General features: G+C 42.5%; 1 protein-coding gene across 3 annotated transcripts; it reads left to right on the top strand.

Annotated features, from left to right (window-relative positions):
* Positions 1 to 1,909: 1,909 nt before the first annotated feature.
* map2k7 (mitogen-activated protein kinase kinase 7) lies at positions 1,910 to 15,685 on the top strand. Of its 3 annotated transcripts, XM_070982184.1 has the most exons (14): positions 1,944 to 2,110; positions 4,097 to 4,144; positions 7,170 to 7,314; positions 7,711 to 7,777; positions 8,539 to 8,652; positions 9,705 to 9,824; positions 10,077 to 10,184; positions 10,339 to 10,518; positions 10,624 to 10,704; positions 11,290 to 11,432; positions 11,568 to 11,613; positions 11,735 to 11,874; positions 12,279 to 12,281; positions 13,782 to 15,685. In XM_070982184.1, the coding sequence occupies exons 1-14, from the start codon at positions 1,987 to 1,989 to the stop codon at positions 13,870 to 13,872; spliced, it is 1,410 nt and encodes a 469-aa protein (XP_070838285.1). In that variant the 5' UTR covers positions 1,944 to 1,986; the 3' UTR covers positions 13,873 to 15,685. The 3 variants fall into 3 exon arrangements, with proteins under 3 accessions (XP_070838278.1, XP_070838285.1, XP_070838272.1); XM_070982171.1 differs by having other exon boundaries at positions 11,735 to 14,098; XM_070982177.1 differs by lacking the exon at positions 4,097 to 4,144 and having other exon boundaries at positions 1,910 to 2,110; positions 11,735 to 14,751.
* Positions 15,686 to 18,255: the final 2,570 nt, after the last annotated feature.

The raw sequence follows: 18,255 nt of genomic DNA, 5'->3' as shown, positions 1-18,255 counted from the left end.
ATTGTCCTGGATGAAACCCCTGAATCTGCATACCATATATCTGAGTTGTCCTGGCCTTTAACCTCTCTGTAAAGAAGCAAACATTACTAACGGAAAACCGACTTCTAATCATTGAATAGTGGTCATGCAACTGCACGCATCACCTGTATGTCAGCCAAAATAAGTACACAGGCCAGTTTCAATCTGTCTCTCATGGGAAAACGTATAAAAGTGGATCACCACAGTGACGGCATGTGGGGTTGATACGATGAAACCCCTTTACCTTTGAATGATACAGAACGGCCACATGTATTCTCTGCAGGTTGGCATGAGTATGTCATATTTACAACATAGCAGAGTGCATACGGTCAGTGAATGCAACACAGTGCTGCTGCAGAGATCAAATTTAAGAAATTGCCTGAAAACACTAAATGATACCAAAGATTCACTGGGGAGAAGTTATGACAATTAATTCATATCAAAATACATGTGGAGGCTGTGTTTATATGTAAATGGTTCATGTTTTCATCTACTGTTAAGGGGTTGTCAAATCAGACTTTTTGTTTTGGCCTTTATTTGACAGTGACAGCAGAGAAACGCACACAGGACATTGTGGCTCTGTGATAAGCATCTTCAGCACTCCACCACTGGACAGCCTTCATTACTTGCTTTTGATTGGATCTTGGGCTGTAATGGAAAAATGTGAAACTGCAACTCATGACTGTTTTCATTATCTCTAAACTCATATATGTATTTATTTGTTATTAATTATCTAATTTTTAATTCATATCCATTTTATGTTCCCAGAGCTTTTAGGGACATTTTCATTTTGCTATTTTTGCAGAATTATCAGGACAAAACCCAAAGATACTGAAGTAGGCCCTGAGGAAAGCAGCAAATTGTCACATGTGGTGTTTCATCTTGACAAATGACATAAACTATTTCATCTTTATCAAAATCATCATCAGAAGGTTGGCAGATTCGTTGAATAATGATAATTAATAATATACTGCTAACTGATAGAGACTGGCAGGCTGAAATCTTCATCCTTGATTTGATGTTGGACATTTTTAGATGTGTTCTGTTCCCAGTAGTTGAAATCATGAGAAACACGTGTTAAGATAATCAGCTTTGCTAAAATTTGAAAATTCTCACATTTGAGAAGCTGGAACCAGAGTTTGACAAATCATTAATGATTAATTAATTATGAAAATAGTTGCATATCAATTTATATCACTGACCAAATTATTGACAAATTGTTTCAGCTTTATTTGTCTTAATCTTTTACTTGGTCAGGGTACACGCAGAAGTTTTGGACAAACATCCCTTCAAAGTATTCTGACCTTATGAAATGAAACAAACTCAGCTCAAGCTCTACTTTCTCACCTGGTCTGGAGCTTTGGACCATAATACATAGTGTCCTCAGCAAAATGATGTTGGCTCAATTCTCATCAAACTGTCGATGTTACAAAATAACAGAAGTCTAAACATCTGCGGGTCCATGGAAGCAAACCCCCTTCATCTCCTGATGAAGACCTTGTGCTAAGGGCCAAAGCGTCCCCACAAGTGAGGTCAAGAGCTCAAGGTTTGACATGGATGTAAAGTCTGTGCACAATCTGGATGGCTCCTTGATCACTGAGACAACTCAATTTTATGATGAGGCCTATGTGATATTTTTGAAAGCTCCACAGCAAGCCAGGGGACCTTGACTTGAAGTTATTTAGACAACTGCTGATGAGCTTCATTTTCCTGGGCTTTTCAATTCCAGCTGGTCAGCTCGCTTTAAGGACAACTCTCCTTAATAACCTCACCTGTATTAACTGGGTAAATGACTATTAACTATTAATGACTGTAAAAGTACAGTGTGTGTGTGTGTGTGTGTGTGTGTGTGTGTGTGTGTGTGCGTGGGCGCGCGTGCACGTGCGCGCTGCTGGTCCTGTCTGTCTGCCTGCCATAGAGGGGAGTCGAGAGCTCTGCTGGGAACTACATGGTGCTCAATTTTTCAAGATGTCGTCGCTGGAACAGAGGCTGTCGCGAATCGAGGAGAAACTAAAGCAGGAAAATGAAGAAGCTCGCCGGAGAATCGACCTCAACATCGACATGAGTCCGCAGCGATCGCGTCCGAGGCCGAGTGAGTGTCCACCGGGGAGGACCGGGGAGTCGGTAACGGCCAGAATAGCAGGGGGAAAGATCGGAGAGGCGGAGGGAGGGTGGGAAGAAGTGGGGGTGTTATGCTTCTCCTAGCTACTACATGCTAACAGGCTAGCTACATAAACAAACACCGACTCAATTTGTTCGGTTGATTTTACTGTTAAATCGCATAACGTTACTTAGCAAGTGAGACTATTTCTACAGTGAGTAAAGAGGAATATTTAAAAAACGAAGCGCTGTCATGAAATATCTCGCAGACAGTCACGTCCCGAAATCTGCTCTGATTCTGTCCTGTCAAACATGCTAGGCTAGCAGGCTAGCAATCCGAGTGATAGTCGATGGCAGGCCCAGCGTCAAACTGAATATTTGGTGTCGTTTCCAGCCTGTTTATGACATAACACGGAGGTGCCATGTATTCCCAGCTCATCTGTAGTAACGTGTAATTATGAAGAAGCGTGTTCTGCTTGTGACTCTTGCGGCAAAGTCAATTTTCACTGCCAGTTTTGACCCCTTGACGAAACAGCCGCTAATTTGTGCAAGCTACCAGATGTAGCTAACGTTCAGCATACGTTACCAGCCGTTACTTGTGATACTGTGGTGTACAAACAAGCGGTGCTTCACAGATAGTGGTAACATTTCAGCAGCCTTACGCAGACTCATGAATGAAGTCCCTCACAGCATTAAGGGAATATGAAGTGAGCGATGTAAGAATTGGTGAAACAGGATTGTTGGGCCCTTGAACCGTACGGAGGGGAAAACTCAAACAAACAGCCCGGGGAGTTCAGCCGGGCAGTGTGCACCATGCCTGCGCTGACTGACTTGTAACACTGAAATAAACACTTCGCTGGAGACAGAAAACTCTTTATGAACCCTCCAGTGTGAGATGGTGAACTTTTCAAACTGCTAGCCAACAAAATAAGACATTGTGTTCACTCACTGACCGCACAAAAATGGTGTTTTTTCTCTTTCAAGTCATCACTTCTTGTATGAGGTTTACGTGACATTGACCACAAGCTGCTTTTTCCTGTTCTGTTTTAGAAATGTTTTGTGAGGGTTCATGAACTGTCAGTGAGGATGATTATATAAGTGTGAGTGGGTTCGAGGAAATGCTGGTGGTAATTCTGAATGTGTTTCTTACTGTCAGCAAATCTCATTTATATACTATTAATCTTAATATACAAACAAATATTGACTGTGCATCCAAAGATTGACATGGTTAACCCTCAGTGACATTGATCAAAACTAGTAATGCTCCGGTTCAGCACTGAACCTGCTGGTCCACGACATGAGCAGTCATTAAATTGTAGTGTTATAAAAGTCATCCATATTAAAACCACACCAATGAGCCACTCTGTGGCACTGAATTAAATGTTTTTTTCACTGCAGGGAACATTTTGAGCTGAAATGCACCATCCTGCAGCTGTAAATACTCCTTAGAGCATCAAATGTGTATTAAGAAATATTTACTCCTGCTTGAGGAATATGTGCTGAAAACATCAGTTACCAGCTGTTTTTTTTTTTAATTTCTGAGACCTATATAAAATTATATATATATATATATATATATATATATATATATATATATATATATATATATATATATATGCAACTTGTTTTGAAAAAAGTATGAATTCAATAGGAACTAGTGGGATCGGAGCTGAGTGCCACACACAGGGTGGGGAAATCAGAAAGTACTGAAAGATGCTCTAGCACATTGTCCATTTTGGTCTTTTTCTAGGATTTATTGACAGTAATGCAAAGCAGTAGAATAATGCCAGCATTATCCTCTTGTATACACCTCATTTGCTAAGGTGTGAAGAAAACAAAGGAATTACAGAAGTCAGGAAGTCTGTTTTTTTTCCTGTTTGTTATATGATGGAGCATGTATGTGCGAGCACGAGTGACTGTCTCCGTAGAACAGTGCAGTAATGTGCGTGTGTGTGTATATTTTCTTTCCTCTGTCTAGTCATCGTGATCCAGCTCAGTCCTGCTCCAGCCCCCTCCCAGCGTGCAGGTATCATTCAATCCATCGCTCTCTGTGCCACTGCACCCCCACCCCAACAACCTCTGCACCCCAACCCCCCCCACCCCCCACCCACACCCACACACACACACACACACACACACACACACACACACACACACACAGCCTAATGGTCCCTAAATATTACTACTTCACTTACTGTGATTACTCATGTTTGTCTTTTTAACCCTTTTGATGCATATTTCCAACATTCTGTGGAATTTAGAGTCTACAAAGGACAAACTGTGGAAAAAAAAGATCTGTTACTTCTGAAACAAGTGGCTGTAAAAGTCATTCCAGCAAATGTAGGGCCATGTTGTGTTTCAGCCAGACATACGAGATGAGGTTGTCTTTGAAAAGGCATTAAGAAGTAACTTATGTTAGTGTCAGTTGACAAGTTGGGTTTCAAAGACATGGATTAACCACAACGTTTAACTAGCATATTACCATCAAATTGTCTTTCATTTCAAACCTTCTCCCAGTACACACACATACTGTTCTTTCTTTCACACCTCTTACTCTGTTTCACACCCGTGCCTGATTAAGAGTAAGAATCTCAGCTTTAATCCACATCTGTGAAACCAGTCCTTGACCAGTTCTGATATTTTAGCCCAGCAGTTATTTACACCTCCCCTCAAATCACATCCTCCCTCCATCTTTCCATCCCCACTCCTCTCTCTGTCTGTGTGTCTGTGCCAGTGGCAGGGCAGTGTTGGTGTGTGTTGATGTTCACAGTGTATGTGTGTGCGTGGATGCGTGTCAGATGATTAACCTTCGTTTTGCTGGAGGCAGAGAATCACGGTGCATGTGGCTTTTCTGCACGACATGATGTTTTGGGTTGTGTTTTGTTTGACACAGTCTCTAATCCGGCATCCCCACTGGTCCGTCTGCAGGAGTGCTGTGAACACTCTGCCTTCTCTTTTTCTCTCTGTTTTCTTTGTGTGGCGACTGAAGACTTGCCTTCCTGTCCGAGTCCGACCGACTGACTGTCTGACTTCCAGCTTAGTCTGTGCTATGCAGTTTTGGCTGAATGTCTCTACTGTTTCTCTCTCCCTCACATCGGACTGTTTGATGTTGTTTGCCTGTTATTCATCTTCTGGCATCCCCCTCCTTCCTTTTGCAGCAGCACTGTGTGAGCGGGAGGCGGTGCAGCAGTGCCTGCGAGTATCTATGTGTCTCTCCCTCTCCTTGCTCTGTCTGCCCGTCTGTCCTGTGATCTGTCCATCTGGAGCCAGCCGAACTATGGAGATGTGATCTGTGCCAAAGACTGCCTGAATTTCCCTTCCTCTTCATACTAACCCCTCCTCCCCTTCACTAACTGTTTCTCTCCTCACAGGCTGATCCCTCCACAGGTGACTCATGGATACAAACACCTGCTGGCACTCTCAGAAGAGCTGCCATCCTGCTACTATAGCAAGAATGAAAATGATAACAATAACAGCTGCATGGTCCTCGAATAGTTTTGAACTGATTTTTAAAAAGTCACTGATGTGATATTGATTATAAGTGGGGACTTAAATGCTTCGTAGTCAGGGGTGTAAAGCCATACTCATTGTTAAGAGTTGGCAAGGTCATCATAGCTGCTGACTTTCTGTGCGAGCATTTGGTTGCATGACACGTCTGTACTAATACTACTTTAGATTGTTCCCATGAAATTCTTTAATATCTCAAGTTGAAAATGAGTTTGTACTCGATTGCATGTACTCCAAGGTCAGCATTGTTTTAACAAGTTTCTGGAACGCATGATTTCAGCCAACGGTTTTATGGGGCTACAAGCATGTTGTGACTTCTTTTTGGATTTTGGATTTCAGTGCCAGATAGTTGTGAACTGCTGCTAGAACTGTCAGTTTGGCATCCAGGGTTATAAAGTCATTTAGCAGTATCAACCACGCTGTGTGCAGATGATACTGGCTTTAATGTCAAACTGCGGTTTAATACAACTTGAGTTTTATTTTCATTGCTCCAGCCATCAGTGCCTAATGAGGAAACAAACAAAGCAGTTAAATGATCATACAGGTCAGGTTGTAAAACAAACAAACAAAAATGAACAGTAAAATTTTTACCCACCAGGCTTTTCTTTACATCCATTATATTTCTTTTGTTCACAATTGACTTCCTGGGTTAAATTTGAACTACCATGCTTGCCATAGTTGAGCACTCTTTTTTCCTGTTCAATGAGGGGTTAACGACATTTTACTGCTGTGCTCACTTTTGGTTTTAGCTCCACATAAGCAATGGGGACCCTATGAATAAAGTGGCTGCTCATACTGTTGTATTTTTGTAATGTTGCTCTCAGCAGTCCCTTTAATGGAAACAATGCTATCAAAAGAGATTAAACGAATGGCTGGAGTTAATAAAACAAGGCCCAAGTTTTAATAAACTATAGTTTTCCTTTAGAAACAAACTGTGGGCGTCCACATCCCTAAACTGTACCTCCCGAGCTGTGGGCTAACCCTGTGCTGCCTCTCCCTGCCTGAGAATGGTGTTGCTTTTACTCTGAGATAACCGTCCTGTTTGTTTTAACATTAGGTCGGGACATCAGTGAAACAAAAACAAAGCTGTAACTTTGTGGAAATAAAAACAGCAAGTTCATATGCTACGCAGGGTCAAGATAGCAGGGCTATGGTGAAAGAACTCTTGGATCTCACCAAGGCCAATTTCTCTTGGTGTCTCATGGGAAATATTCTTCAGTTATAGATAGATAGATCATATTCTTTCTCATCAGACTTTTGTTTAGTCATTATGAAAAGATATCTGAAGCCCAGAAGGTAGGAAGGAAGGAAAACAATGCAATACAAGTCAAAGAGAACATTGAAATTAGTTAAACAAAGCTAATAAAGTGTGCATAGTAAAACATTATCACCTTCTCTATTGGTGCTTTAAACCAGTCAGTAAATGCGTAATAAACAGAGCTATCTTACACCTTCTGGCATGCTGTCCTGCGGTGCCAAACATTTTGCACTATTCTTTCTGTTCTCCTTCTTGTGTCTAATGTGCCATGTACTCTCCACCCCAGCACTCCAGCTGCCGCTTGCCAACGATGGAGGCAGCCGTTCATCGTCTTCAGAGAGCTCGCCTCAGCACCACCCTTACCCCAGCCGCCCGCGACACATGCTCACCTTGCCCACACCTCCGTACGGCCTGCAGAAGAGCCTAGAGAAGTATGTGGACACATGGTAACGTTCATCTGAGCAATGATTAATGAGAGACTGTATTTACAGTGGTCCAAAAACAGTGTTTGTGTGGCAGCCAACGTGATCTTTCATATATACACCCAAGCTTGTCATGTGAACATGTACATGACCACAGCAACACACAAACACTGGGGAGTGAGCAGAATCAAGGGTCATTAAAGTAAGAGCTGGTTATGTCACACATAATGGATCCACATGCAAAGTGTGTGGGTGGAAGAGATGTACAGAGAGACACGTAGCATCCATTCGTGAGTCAGAAGTCTCACTTTCATCTCACTGCCGACATTCCACAGTGAAACATCCTTGAAATAGCATTTGTACTCCATGACATTATGTGCTATTGTGTGTGTGTTGTCCCCACAGTGCAGAGATTGACCAGAAATTGCAGGAGATCATGAAACAGACGGGTTATCTGAAGATCGACGGACAGGTGAGATTTGCACACGGAGACACATGTTGAGTTTGAAAAGCAGCCGCTCTGGTTAGCTGGTCATAAAACAGAAACCATTGTTAAACCAGGTCAGGGCTTAAACCCTTTTAAAGCAAACATCCAAACCACTGAAATGTCCTTGATCAGAATAGACACACTATCAAGAAAACAACAGTTCTCCCTGGCTGTCTTTTCCTCATTGACAATGAATAGAGTATTCTAAAGACTCGAAAGCTGTGAGATGTGTGTTCGAGGACAGTGACTTCAGGTTGGCCTCTTTTTGCTTGTTTTGTTTTCCTTTCCTCCTCGCTCCTCCAGCCTTCAGGTCCCGTGTCATAGTCAGCGCCAGTCGCAGTTTGAAGATGCTTGAGAAAATGATTTGACTCATCGCTGCACTTCAGATTGTTTTTAATTCTCTCATTAGCCCAGAGGGGTAGTTACATCATTCACTTGATGAGATGTTGCCCGCAGTGTCTCAGTCAACAATGGTTTGATTTTAACGAAGCACGGAAATGATGCATCCTCCCGCTGTGTGTTGGTATTCTCAGACATGGCCAGTGGGGAAGCAGCTTAATTAAACACCAAAACATTTGTTAGTAAATGGCCCAGAGGGTTTTGCTGTTGCCTTACGATGCAAAGAGTAGAACTGGCCTCTCATCTCTTTTCAGCTTGAAGAGTTTGCATTTTAACCAGTTAAACTATCTTAAGAATGATCTAAAGTCTTGTTTTATCTGTGTTTGTGACGCCTTGTTTGTCTGCAGCGGTATCCAGCTGAGGTGACAGACCTGATCAGTGAGGGGGAGATTGGCAGCGGGACCTGTGGACAAGTCTTCAAAGTGCGATTCAAGAAAACTGGCCATGTCATCGCTGTCAAAGTAAGACCCTCCTGCACTCACCAGCTCACTGTTCACGCCACACATTTATCAGTCCCTCCTTTCCTCTGGACGCATGGCATATTTATTGTGTGTTCATAGTGTCCCCATTGGCATCAGCTGTTACTGTTTCTAGTCAGTTATAGAAAATTAGAATAATATAATAATGAAATATGAAATACATCAAAAATTTATTGATCTGCAACACATTTAGTTTTCAACAAGATTGCATTGGCCCATAATCCAGAAAGAGATCAGAGACCCAAGAAAATCATTAAAACACCCTAAATGATACAGTATGGTACTGAGAGTTTGAAGCTCTTTCTTTTAGTAATGTATTTGAATAGAATCCAGGTTTACCTGAGAAGATGGGTTTGACAAACATATGGCCGTTGTGTAGTTATTGTTGTTATTTGTGTTTTATTATTCTGTAAAATTGACAGTATGTCTGCGCTTCTGCTGCTAATGCCGTGATGTCAAATGAGTGACTCACATCCTATCATTTTTGTCAAGCTGTACCTTTTTTGGTGAAGGTAAAGTGTGGGCTGGTGATGTCTTAGCGTGTGGCTTATTTTTGAAAATGCAAGAAAATTTCCCTCCAGGGACAGTGAAGACACGAAGAACACTCTCAAACAGTACAGACTTGGTGCTCAGCCTGGCAAAGCTCTGATCTTCTGTTGTGCTTTAATTGTGACTAGTTTACCAGCTCAGTCAGAACAACAGCCCCACATAACAACCCTCCTATTTAAGAGATGACTTAATTGTAACCATCCCAGCTGTTAAACAATTAGGGAGTCAATCAGCTCACCAGAGTAGTCTTTGTTTTGTGTTTTCCTAATGGCTTGTTTCTTAACATGCACACCCAGCATGTTGTGTGTCCTCAAATGCTGTCAAGAATCTTATATATATGTGTGTGTGTGTGTGTGTGTGTGTGTGTGTGTGTGTGTGTGTGTGTGTGTGTGTGTGTGTGTGTGTGTGTGTGTGTGTGTGTGTGTGTGTGTGTGTGTGTGTGTGTGTGTGTGTGTGTGTGTGTGTGTGTGTGTGTGTGTCACCAGCAAATGCGTCGCACAGGAAACAAGGATGAGAACAAGAGGATCCTGATGGACCTGGATGTGGTGCTTAAGAGTCATGACTGCCCTTACATCATCCAGTGCTATGGCGCCATAGTTACCAATGTAGGTATCCCCAAAATTGTCTGTATATTTTGTTGTATTATAACAACAACAATGGTAGTATAGCATTAATCAGAGTACTCCCACACTCTCACTGTCTGTTTGAACACCCCAAACAAACTGCAGCCTCAGGTTTATTTTACTTTTATGTTTCCACCCAATGTGACTGCTTGTGCTCTGTTTCAGTAAACTCCCCTGCAGTACATTCTGAACTGAATGGGTAAAATCTGGATGTGTATGTGTGTTTGTGTACAGACGGATGTATTCATTGCCATGGAGCTGATGGGAACATGTGCTGAGAAGCTGAAAAAGAGAATCCAGGGTCCCATTCCAGAGCGAATCCTTGGAAAGATGACAGTGGCAGTAAGTGAAGAAACTCACACACAGGTGGGAAAAGTAACACTTGATAGTTTTGTTCTTGTAGTCTTAGTGTGTGTGTGTGTGTGTGTGTGTGTGTGTGTGTGTGTGTGTGTGTGTGTGTGTGTGTGTGTGTGTGTGTGTGTCTGTCCTGCTCCAGATAGTGAAGGCGTTGCTGTACCTGAAAGAGAAACATGGTGTCATCCACCGGGACGTGAAACCCTCCAACATCCTCCTGGACGCTAAAGGTCAGATCAAGCTCTGCGACTTCGGCATCAGCGGACGCCTCGTTGACTCTAAGGCCAAGACCCGCAGCGCCGGCTGTGCTGCCTACATGGCGGTGAGTGAACCCCACACGCTGTACACTCAAAACGCTACAAGTATCTTACCCAGTTTGCATGATACACACACTGATTCCTTTAACAGAGCTTCTTCTGTTTTGCAGCCTGAGAGAATAGACCCTCCAGATCCCACCAAACCTGACTATGACATCCGAGCAGACGTGTGGAGTCTTGGCATCTCTCTGGTAAAACCGCTTTCATGTTTTTTTTTTACAATCAAAGGAGGGCACTTGTTTTCAAAGTGGGTTCTGGGTCAGTCTTTGGTTCCTTAAGGACTTTTAAGGGGTGAAAGGTTTAGCTTTATTTCATTCATTCATTCATTCATTCATTCATTCATTCATTCATTCATTCATTCATTTTTGTTATGCCTGTAATAGCAGTAATAATAGCGTGACATGTCTTAAAAACTTTGGTAACTGTAGTTTTCATTCCCCTCAGTATCATATTTACACTGTAAGATGAGGAAGGAGCAGCTGAACATTTGGTGTATGATATTTGTGTAATCACAGTGTCAGCATAGTGCGCTGATGTACTGACCTTAGACCAGCATTCATAGTCAACGCTTGCTCGCTTATAGTGTACTGCTACCCTTGTTTGAAAGCCATTATGACAGAATATTTTTTATTTTATGTGAGGCAAGGGGTGTTTTGGCTCATCTCTAATATTCTGCTAAAGCTTCATCCATTATTCTACAGATGTGAGCAGAGACATGAGTGGTTAAATGATTTTCCAGTGGACAGTGCATGTAAATGGGTTATTGTGTCCTCTAGGTGGAGCTGGCCACGGGACAGTTTCCTTACAAGAACTGCAAGACAGACTTTGAGGTTCTTACCAAAGTGCTGCAGGAAGATCCTCCTCTGCTGCCTCTCAGCATGGGCTTCTCCCTTGACTTCCAGTCCTTCGTCAAAGACTGGTGAGCACAAATCTCACTCATGACTCAACTGACTTTCACGACGAAGAAATGTTCTGTTTTGATATAAAATGTATCTGAAAATGTATCTTTAAAATTAATTTACTGCAGCTTCACTCTGTGTGTGTCTTTCCACAGCCTCACAAAGGATCACAGAAAAAGGCCAAAATACCACCAGTTGCTGGTAAGACACCAGTCACAATGAGCAACAAACATTTTGCTGAGATTCACCAGAATTGCCCAATGGTCAAATGTAACTAAACTGTCTACCTCCCTTTGTATCTCGGTCTGTCTCCCTCATCCAGGAACATAGTTTCATCCGGCGTTACGAGGTGCTGGAGGTGGACGTGGCTGGTTGGTTCCAGACGGTGATGGATCGCACTGAGTCACCTCGCAGCAGCCAGTGTTACAGCCATCAGCACCAGCTCCACTCGCTCTTCAGTAGGTAGCCTAGCCCAGCCCGGCGCTAGCTTAGCCAGACGCTAGTCTAGCCTAGCTTTAGCTTTGCCAAGCCCAGACTCAGTCTGTCCTAGTCTAGTCGAGCGTTAGCAGCTAAGCCTAGCGTTAGACCCAACCCACCTGTCCATCTGTCCACCGGATCACTTGAGGAGCCCACAGAGGATGGAGAGAGATGGAGACTCGATGGAGGACTCTGGATGATCAGATGGACGGAGAGATGGACTGATGGATGGATGGATGGATGACACAGGTGGTTCTGTTTATCAGTGTGTTGAATCTGGACAGGCAGACATGGGGAGGGGGAAAGAGAAAAAGGTGCACACTGTAGTTAGCTTCATTCGTTTACACACTGTTTGTCTCGCCACCCGATCGTATCACGTCACATCACAGTGGGTGTAAACAGCCACACACTCGCATACAAACTGTTTGTGTGTCTCGTATGTATTTCGACCTTTCCTCCACTTTTTGTTAGTTTTTCACCCACATGTCTGTCTCCAGCATTGATCCAAGTCATTGGATTAGTCAACAGAGTAGTCACTACACACTGGAACAAAGCATCTACTACATTAGCAAACCTGAATCTGTCTTGTACATAAACGTTATGGCGACACAACAATGTCTGGTGCAATTATGGTTCTTCAGGTGTTTCTACTATCACACATTCTCAGGCTGTATCTGTGTGAGTGAGTAAGAGAGTGTGTGTGAGAGTGTATCAATATCAAGACACAGTCACAGTTGTTTTACAAATAAGATTATATTTCCTAGTCATTCAATCATCTAGACACTACAGCTGTATCACACAAACAATAATGAATTAATATGTTGGCTGTGCTTCGTTTTTAACATGTAAGGATGGTAATTCATTTAGAATAGCCATCATGGTATTTAGCAGCTGCATAATTGGAGGAAAAAACACTGAAAAAGAATTACAAAAAAATTAGCGTTGCATTTTCGCTTTGTAGAAAAGTTGTGTATGGGTTTTGTGTTTTCAGAATGAGGTAGATGAACTAAAAGAGTGTAACAAGAGATGGAGGGATGCTAAGAGGAGAAAAGATGGGTTAGAAAGGAGGAGTGTCGGACTCTGTGTGCGAGAGAAAAGTAGGGAAAGTGGAAGACGTAGAGTGTTTTACTCTTGTTGATGACTGTTTTTGAATAACCGTTACCAGTGAGAGAAACAAGAGGTTGGAGGTAAAAATGGGAGCAGAGCGCTTTTTCATTGACAAGATGCAGAACGGGAGCCTATCTTGTACAAAGAATAGAAATGGGGTAGGTCTTAGTACCTGTGGAGCATTTCTTTACTTCACTCTCCGTTTGTCTACCTCTTCCTCTGTGTCTGCCTCTGCCGTTCAGTGTGATGTAGATGCTCTACAGTGTTATCAGACCAAAGGCTGCATGTAGGTTGTTGTTGGTGGAGGCCAAGAGATTTTGACCTGCTCCTGTGAAAATGTCACACGTTAAGAAACGCAGACACAAAGACATGTCAAGCATGTTATGGTGTTTTTAGAATTGAGAGCAGGGGTCTCAAAGTATTTAGAATTGACTCTAAAATCTGTTTTTTGTTTTCTGCTTTCAACTCTCGGTCATAGACTAAATGAATGAATATACTTGCATTTTCTTCTATTACCCCCCTTCACCCCGACATCAACCCCCATTTCCACTTTAACCTATTCATCTACTTTTTCCCGGGGTGGAACAAGTGGTGTCAGTGATTCCGTTATTGATCCATCTTGTAATTTTTTTATTTTTTCAAGTACTTATTCAGTCTATAACTTTGAGACCCTTGTGTGTCAGGCTGTAGACATCAGGCACGCCTGAAGTGATCAAACTGTTTGAAACTGCGATGCATAGATGAACCTTACGAGCACAAAGTCCTTCTGCCTCCCCTCTGGCAAGGCCACAGCCAAAGCCTGCTCGATGTGTAGACTCAAACCTCCCATACCCTGTCACGCACCAAACCAAATCACTGCTAGACACAGAGAACTGAGAACCAGCAATGATAGAGAGAGGAAACCGTTAAGTGTCCGAGAGTGACAGAGAGATCCGGGAATGTTGTCAAGATGGCAGAAAAGATGAGTGAGAGTGAAACGACAGGAAAAGGAGAGGAGAGAATGGAGTGAGGTGGGAAGGAAGACATGGAGTGTTCAGAAAGTGGGATAGGAAGTTAAAGAAAAGTTAGACAGACTGGAGTTTGATGACAAGTGAGTGTGTTTAAAAAAAAAAAAAAACGAGAGGAAACAAGGAAGGAAAACGTCAGCCCGAGTTTCACAGGACTGCCGAGCTCTGACGCTAGCTGGTTATTGTGAAAAGCTTTCATGGTGTTACACCAACCTACCAATTATGATTTTAGCGAGTGACTTAGCGTGTTGTGTTGATGATGTTTACTGTTCTGTTCAAACAATGTTATTTATTTACATTGCTACTGCTGCTACTTTTTTATTGCTTTAGATGCTGCTGCCACTTCTTTTCCCCAAAGGACAAATATTTTATTATTTTTCTTTTAAGCCAAATAAGTGAAATAATGCAATGTCAACACGTTACCAAATACAGAAGGGCAAGTCTGAAGAGGGCAAAAGCAAGTGAGAGAGGGTGAGACGGATAAGAAGAGAAAGTGCAGGGAGGTCGGCTTCACAAAAAGTACTAACAAACAAAATACAAATACACGATGGAAGTAGTTAATCATTTATACCATGACATCACACTAAACTGTACAATGTAGATATGATTAGAGGGGTTGTCTGTCTGTCTGTCCAGATGCTTTTTGTCACGTCCATTCTCTACTCTGTCCATCCGTCCCTCCATCTGTTCACAGGTTGCCTACAAGCTTGACAACCTTGACATTTCACACCAAAGGTGTCCACAACTCAACAAAAATATAAAAGAGCGTTGCTGTTATTGTTATGACTATTGTTATTGACATTATAATGGATTACTCTCAGCTATGGTATATATGAAATCTCTCTATAGTTAGTGGGAGAGGGTGAGGCGGGGGTGGGGTGCGCTAAAGTATAGCAGTGCTGTGTGTGTCATACAGTATACTGTACAGGGGGAGACTGTTAGAGAAACACATGACATGGCCCCAGCAACACAAGCCGCCAGCTTATCCTTCATCCTTCAGTGAATCACCTCACTGCAGGCCTGTATCAGGAAGTAAATCCAGCCTCGAGTGGCTCTCTGTGGGCTGCCTGGCTTCACCGGGCCACTGAACGTTAGCCATCCTGCATAACTGGTGTCGCAGAGCTCATTGTCAACTGGCTCCGTTAACTCTGGGTTTTCCAGTCCAGATATGAGTTCTTAATCACAATCCAATCAAATGTAACCTCTTTAAAAACCAACTGCAATGTCTTGTTGCCTAACAGAAATATATACACCCATGCTGATATATCTGTAGTGAACTAACGTAAGCTGATGTGTCTGGCTCTGCTGTGTTTCCCCTGAAAAGAACCTTGATGATCATCTGTTTTTTTCTACTGTAGGAAAGCACCCACCAGCACCACAGAAACCATAAAACTGTTTCGATGGGCTGAGTGGCACCCCTCCTTGTGATAAGTAAACTAAACTTTATATAATAATAATATGCAGCTTTAATAGTCACTAATTAGGCTGTTAGTGTGTTAATCTGTGACCTCTGGAGTTTTAAAACTGGAGTGTACACGTGGTTGTGTAAAAAAACTCTTAATCTATGACATTATTCTCATGGAAATCAAAGTATCTCCACTGATACATTAAGACACTCTGTATGTGTTTGTTACTTATCATAAACTCTGTACTTGTGTCCATGTTGGTAAATCATTCTGAATGAAGACTCCGTGCTTCCAGTGATCTGATTGGCCAGCACATGGTCAGGTTTAGATTCAGATCTGCTCCGTTAGCCCTGCAGATGATCTACTGCCATTAAAAGTGAGCCAGCTTGATGATACCAGAAAACCTATGATAGCTCATGTGGCTTCGTGATACAGGCCTGTGGAGCGGATGCGACAGTGAGCTGGCGGTCCATTAGCTCTGCCTTTGTTGGGCTTTAATCTGGAGACCGGCCGGTGACCTGGAGCTGATTTAACACTGAACAGGAACTTTTGTTATCGGTGTTCCTGCTCTTGTAAACTCAAATCCAGATGACAGGACTTGGGGCTGATCGTGACAGACCTGCTCAGCCCCTCTGCTAAAACTATTGTATATAAACCTGAATCTGGTGCTTAGCATTCATCAGCTGTACGGTGCTGCCAGCACAGGCTGAGGTGTACTCATCGGTGCAGTTTCAGAAACACTCTAGGACTCTGTACAACGTTCACTGTTCCAACTCTCTATGTGTATGTGTATCTTGTGTCCAAACACAAAGCTGGACTCAGTCTCCCACTGTTGAGGGTCTTTGTTAATAACCCGATGTGTATTTTACACATGCAGACACTCGCTCCACCACGCTGTTTGCGTGCATTTCCATTGAAACACCTGATTGGGTGATGGTGCCACGCGACACCCCTGTGAAACCAATCAGGCCAGGTGCGCACCTGAAGAATGACTGTCGTGTGTGTGTGTGTGTGTGTGTGTGTGTGTGTGTGTGTGTGTGTGTGTGTGTGTGTGTGTGTGTGTGTGTGTGTGTGTGTGTGTGTGTGTGTGTGTGTGTGTGTGTGTGTGTGTGTGTGTGTGTGTGTGTGTGTGTGTGTGTGTGTGTGTGTGTGTGCGCGCGCGCGCGCGCGCGCGCGCGAGAGGACACAAAACATCTTATTACTAACCTACACACATCAGCAAATGTATAAAGTTAACCAGTTCTACACAGCAATGCTTGCTACTGCCAGTAGTGGCTTTATGTGTATATGAGCTCGTGAGGCCGGGGTTGGACAGTATAACAGTTAGTTCATAGAGTGTACCTGCTCTGTGCCTCCACACCGAGGGGGGGGGCGTGCGTGTGTGTGTGTGTTTGCGTGTGTCGTAAACCCATCTGTAAGTAAACCAAATATCATTTTCACTATGCAGTCATTCAAACCATGTCAGCTTGCTTCGATGGGGAAAAAAGCCTTCTGTACATACACAGATTTAGGGATAAACTGGAGTTAGCGACAGTGTGTTTTTCTTTTTCGAGCCCCCCCCTGTATGATCAACATCACCGCCTTTAGCTAGTTCACAGAGAAGAGAGAGAGCAAGAGATATGTTTTGAATGAGCTGACAAATATTTAAGGATTGTATTGGGGTTGGGGAGGGACAGGGGTTAGACTGGGGTTTGTAGATTTGGGGGAGATACAGATCAATGCTGTAAAGTATATCAATTGCATGTTATTGTCACCGTTGTAACTGCCATTGTTTTTGTTTTGTTTTTTCTTCCAAGACAACGGTTGGTCGGGGTGGGGATGCACAAAACTTTATCCTTATTTATGATTTTTACACATATAGTTTGTATTTTTGTTTTTGTTTTTGCAAAATGTTGAATTGTTGTGTACTTAGGAAGAGACACACTTTTTTTTGCCTTTTTTTTTTTTTAAAAATGTTGTCTGTCAATTTTGCAATATACTTTTTTCACTTTGGACCCGTCACTAGTTGCCGAGCAGGAGGAGGAAGAGGAGGAGCTGTATCTTTATTAGCAGACTGTGTTTGTTAGAAAAAAACGTCCTGTTTTCCCCTCATTCGTGTGCCGTGTGTCTTTCTTTTCAGTTAGCTGTGTGTGCAAGTGGAGAGTGTGTGCGTGATGTTTATTCGTCTACCAAAAGTCTTTATGGATGGTGATTATTAGTAGCTTTTATTTTTGTCCATTGTTTTGTTTTTTATTATTCTGATTACTATGATTACTGTTTTTATTATTATTATATTATTATTTTTGTTCTTATTATTATTATTCAGGGCAAAGATGACACCAAATTGAACAAAGAAATAAATGGGTAATCCCAGACAGCGCTGAGAGGTGGACAGTGTTGTCCGTCTTTCTGAAGGTTTCTTTTGCTGGCGAGGTGGAGCAGCCGTCTTGTCACCGTTACGCTGTAGTATCTGTACACCGTATAGTACCGCCACGTAAAGATGACCTCTGAACTGAACGTCTAATAGTATTTTTATTATTATTATTATTATTATTATTATATATTGTTTTCCAGTTTGGGTCATAAATTGTGTGCTGTTATTTAATTTTTCCCCCATAATCCCTGCCCACTGCTTTTGGATTTTATTTTTTATTCTATTTTCTGGTTGTTGTTTTTTTTATTCTTTCTGGTTTGTCTGATGCTGTAGTCATGAGCTGATTGGTCAAATACCAGAGCTTTTTTTTTGTTGTTGTTGTTTTTCTCTCTAATGCTGAGACTGTCGTAACTGACATTGCACTTGCGATGGGTTTTAATTTGTTTTGTGTTGCAGATTGTTGTGCAGAGAGGAGAATATTGGGTGTTTTCTT

Source organism: Chaetodon trifascialis, chromosome 2 (assembly GCF_039877785.1).
Source record: "Chaetodon trifascialis isolate fChaTrf1 chromosome 2, fChaTrf1.hap1, whole genome shotgun sequence".
In the NCBI taxonomy this organism is placed as follows: domain Eukaryota; kingdom Metazoa; phylum Chordata; class Actinopteri; order Chaetodontiformes; family Chaetodontidae; genus Chaetodon; species Chaetodon trifascialis.
The sequence above is the reverse complement of the archived record's forward strand: the minus strand, read 5'-3'. Positions and strand labels throughout refer to the sequence as shown.

What these genes read in the sequence shown, in the direction of transcription:
- map2k7 (XM_070982184.1), top strand. Translation starts at nt 1,987, where the DNA reads ATGTCGTCGCTGGAACAGAGGCTGTCGCGAATCGAGGAGAAACTAAAG. An exon ending in GCGATCGCGTCCGAGGCCGA is followed by an intron (nt 2,111 to 4,096) that starts GTGAGTGTCCAC and finishes TCCTCTGTCTAG; the next exon opens with TCATCGTGATCCAGCTCAGT. An exon ending in CTGCAGAAGAGCCTAGAGAA is followed by an intron (nt 7,315 to 7,710) that starts GTATGTGGACAC and finishes TTGTCCCCACAG; the next exon opens with TGCAGAGATTGACCAGAAAT.